General features: G+C 48.7%; 1 protein-coding gene across 5 annotated transcripts in view; it reads left to right on the forward strand.

Moving 5' to 3' along the window:
• TEP1 (telomerase associated protein 1) overlaps positions 1–3,075 on the forward strand; it is an 82,461-nt gene that overhangs the window by 76,471 nt on the left and 2,915 nt on the right. For all 5 annotated transcript variants that reach the window (XM_084806119.1, XM_084806118.1, XM_084806121.1 and 2 more), the window contains 3 exons: positions 222–330; positions 879–985; positions 1,251–1,355. In XM_084806119.1, coding sequence (XP_084662245.1) covers positions 222–330; positions 879–985; positions 1,251–1,355 — 321 coding nt within the window. The remainder of the gene's footprint in view (positions 1–221; positions 331–878; positions 986–1,250; positions 1,356–3,075) is intronic.

Raw genomic sequence — 3,075 nt, forward strand, 5'->3', positions numbered from 1 at the left:
GCTGGCGTAGTTTCCATCGCCAGGGAGTCCCAGACCTTGGGAGGAGTCACCGAATAGGCCCTCTCTCACATCCCCTCCAGAGTGCCTCTGATAGTGGCGGGACTGAAAGAAGGACTTCCCCCGAAGATTTCAAAACCTGTGCAGGCTTGTATAGGAGAATACAGCCTGCCACGTCTGACCTGTCCTTTGCTCACCAAAGCTGTGTCCTCTCGTTTTCTTAGAAGGTGACCGAGTCTGGGAAGCTGAAGGACACCCAGGAGTCCCCCGAGCACATACCTTGGGCATCAAACAGGCCCACTGGCTGCGTCACTGCTGCTCGACTGCTCAAAGGTGAGGCTGAGGCAGCTGTTTTGCAACCCACACTTCAAGGCTGTGTGTGTGTGTGTGTGTGTGTGTGTGTGTGTGTGTGTGTGAGAGAGAGAGAGAGAGAGAGAGAGAGAGAGAGAGAGAGAGAGAGAGGAGGGCAAAATTCCACAACACTTGCACTTGAATCACTTGGAAGTTTCTAGTCCTTAGCATGGAGTTGTTTGAAACTATGAGGATGTTGCCTCCTTACTAATCCCAAAGGAGCTTGGGTTGACACCTTGTTCCTGGTCTAAAAACATACAGTTAAAACATCAGTAGACTGATTTTAGTAAGTTACAGTAACTTGAGGAATGTAAGGTGTGTAGTCGGGAGTGAAACATTGGCATGATGTCTGAACAGCCCTGCATTAGAGAAGAGTGAGTTGGTACCATGTTATGGGCAAGGGTAAAGAGAGGAGTCTGGGATGAGTAGGTGGTAGATTTGGACCGAGGGAGACTGGCTTATCTGAAAGAGCATGAGGCATGGGGCAGGGGACTTAACTACATTTTAAGTCTTGCTTTCCTTTCTGACAGAGAAGTTCCTGTTATGTGCAGACTCTGAAGGATCTCTCTGGACTCAGACCCAGCAGAACAAGGTGGGGGTGGATAAATGGGAGCCTGACGCCTGGCAGAGGAGAAAGGTGAGTCCCAGTGATGGAGGAGAGGATGTCAGTAATAAGGATCCAGATCTGTTAGACATGGTGGGCGATGGGTGGACATACATAAAACCTTTTATGTTTCTCATGCAAAATTGACTTCTTTTTTTAATTTGCCGAAGCTCACACAAGGGTTGAGAGCTAGGCCGTCTTCCCCCAGTTTGAGTCCTTGGCAGCCTGATTATTCTCCTCCAGCCCAAGGAAACGCCTTCCTGATCCCTGACAATTTTTAATCCTTTTGGGTCTATAGATTCACAATGACAAAGTCACAGCTCTGCATGTCCTTGGAGACAGGATTGTAACAGCATCACATGACCGGGATGTGAAGATATGGGACAGGAACACCATAAAGCTCGTAAGTGACTCCAGACAGGGTGGGCCCCCAAACCTTGAGGAGTTGCATTATGTGCCCCCCTCCGACTCACAGTTCGCCTGGCCCTTCAGGGACATTTCATACACGTCTACAGATGCCAAGTGTAACGTTTTGCAGTCTAAGCCTTGTGTGTTTAAACACAGGCATAATGAGCTTACCCTAGGTGACTCCTGTTTGGCGGGGGCCTGGTTCAGATTTAACGCTATGTCTGCCTTCCCTAACCTGGTGTCTTCCAGATGTGTTGGCCTGGGAATGATGGGAACTGCAGTCCAACACATCTGCAGGACATTAACTTGTGAGAGGTTGTACTAAGCCATAGTGTGGTTTATTGAAATCAAGCTTGCCATTGAACCCGTCCTCGCAAACTGACATGATTTGTTGAACCAGCTATAAACCACAAATAGAAGCCATGGGGGGGTGCATCTTTAAACCACGGCTTGCCTCAATGTCTGAACCTAGGCTTATCTTTGGCTTGTTTGCACTGCGATCTGTCCTGAAACAGGCGCTCAGCAATCGCTGCCCAGAAACAAAACCACTCTGAAGGCTGGCCAAGTTGTCAGGAGAGAAGCAAAGCATAAAAAGGGAAAACAGGCCATGGTTTTATTTGCATGTGGCTTAAGCAACAAACTATGGTTAACATAAACCATGGTTAACACAAACCATGGCTTAGTATTGCATGCAAACACAGTCAGTGGGTCCCTATGCTTTGTGTTTGTATGGGAAAATGTTTTTTTTTCAATGTAATCTGTGAAATAAGCTTGCACCTGCCCCCTTCCCCTCTCTGCCATGCAAGTGGTTACTTGTGCCCCTTGCGGGGCCAGGACCTGGCTCAACGATTACATTTGTTAACTGGATGGCACAGCTCTCTGATAGTGAGGGAGGATAGCTCCCACACCTCCCATCCAACCCTGTTTCGCCCCTTAATCTCAACCTAGAAACTCCTCACCCCCACCCCAAATCTTAAATTTACCTTCTCCCAAATGAGGCATGGTTTTCACTGCGGTTATAAAACTCTGCCCAGGCAGATGTGAGGAGCAGTGTTTGAATGCTTCTGCACACAGGAAATCAGCATGCTAGGAAGAGAAAGCCGTACTGGAAACCTTCCCATCTGATGTCTGGTTTCCTCCAGGGAGGCAATGAGGCTGATTGGATGATTGCGAACGGGGGTGGGGGGGAGCTATCATGGCTTCTCTGCCCACCAGTGTGTGTGTGACCTCCATTTGCATAACCCCCTGTGATGCAGCATGGGTCGGCGTGTTGTCAGAAGCTGGCATTCGTTCCTGCATCATGGGGAATTAGGGGGAGAACTCACGATGGCTTCTTTTGCTGTTGCAATCGTCTGAATCCAGTCAATGTTTTATTTTGTGGCCTCCGTCTGAAGTGATACAGCCCAGAAACAGGTATGGTAGCTCAGGAAGAACTCAGCCTGAATTTTGAGCTTAGTTGAGTCTTCCCCAATCTGGCACCCTCCAGATGTGTTGGACTACAACTCCCATAATTCCAAGATGAACCAGGTTTGGGAAGCCTGGATTTAGCTGGTGGCATTAAGACCAGCCACAACTGTACATGGACAAGTGTCTTGGCCCTGTTTACCCCGGTTCCACCCTGAGCCCTCCCTCACATATTTTTGTTCCTTTACCTAGATCCTGTCTTATCCTTTCTTCGTTCTGTATCCATTTCCCCCACCCCGTCTTGCCTACAG

Source organism: Heloderma suspectum, chromosome 6 (genome assembly GCF_057233095.1).
Source record: "Heloderma suspectum isolate Gila_16-S chromosome 6, 16-S_ref, whole genome shotgun sequence".
In the NCBI taxonomy this organism is placed as follows: domain Eukaryota; kingdom Metazoa; phylum Chordata; class Lepidosauria; order Squamata; family Helodermatidae; genus Heloderma; species Heloderma suspectum.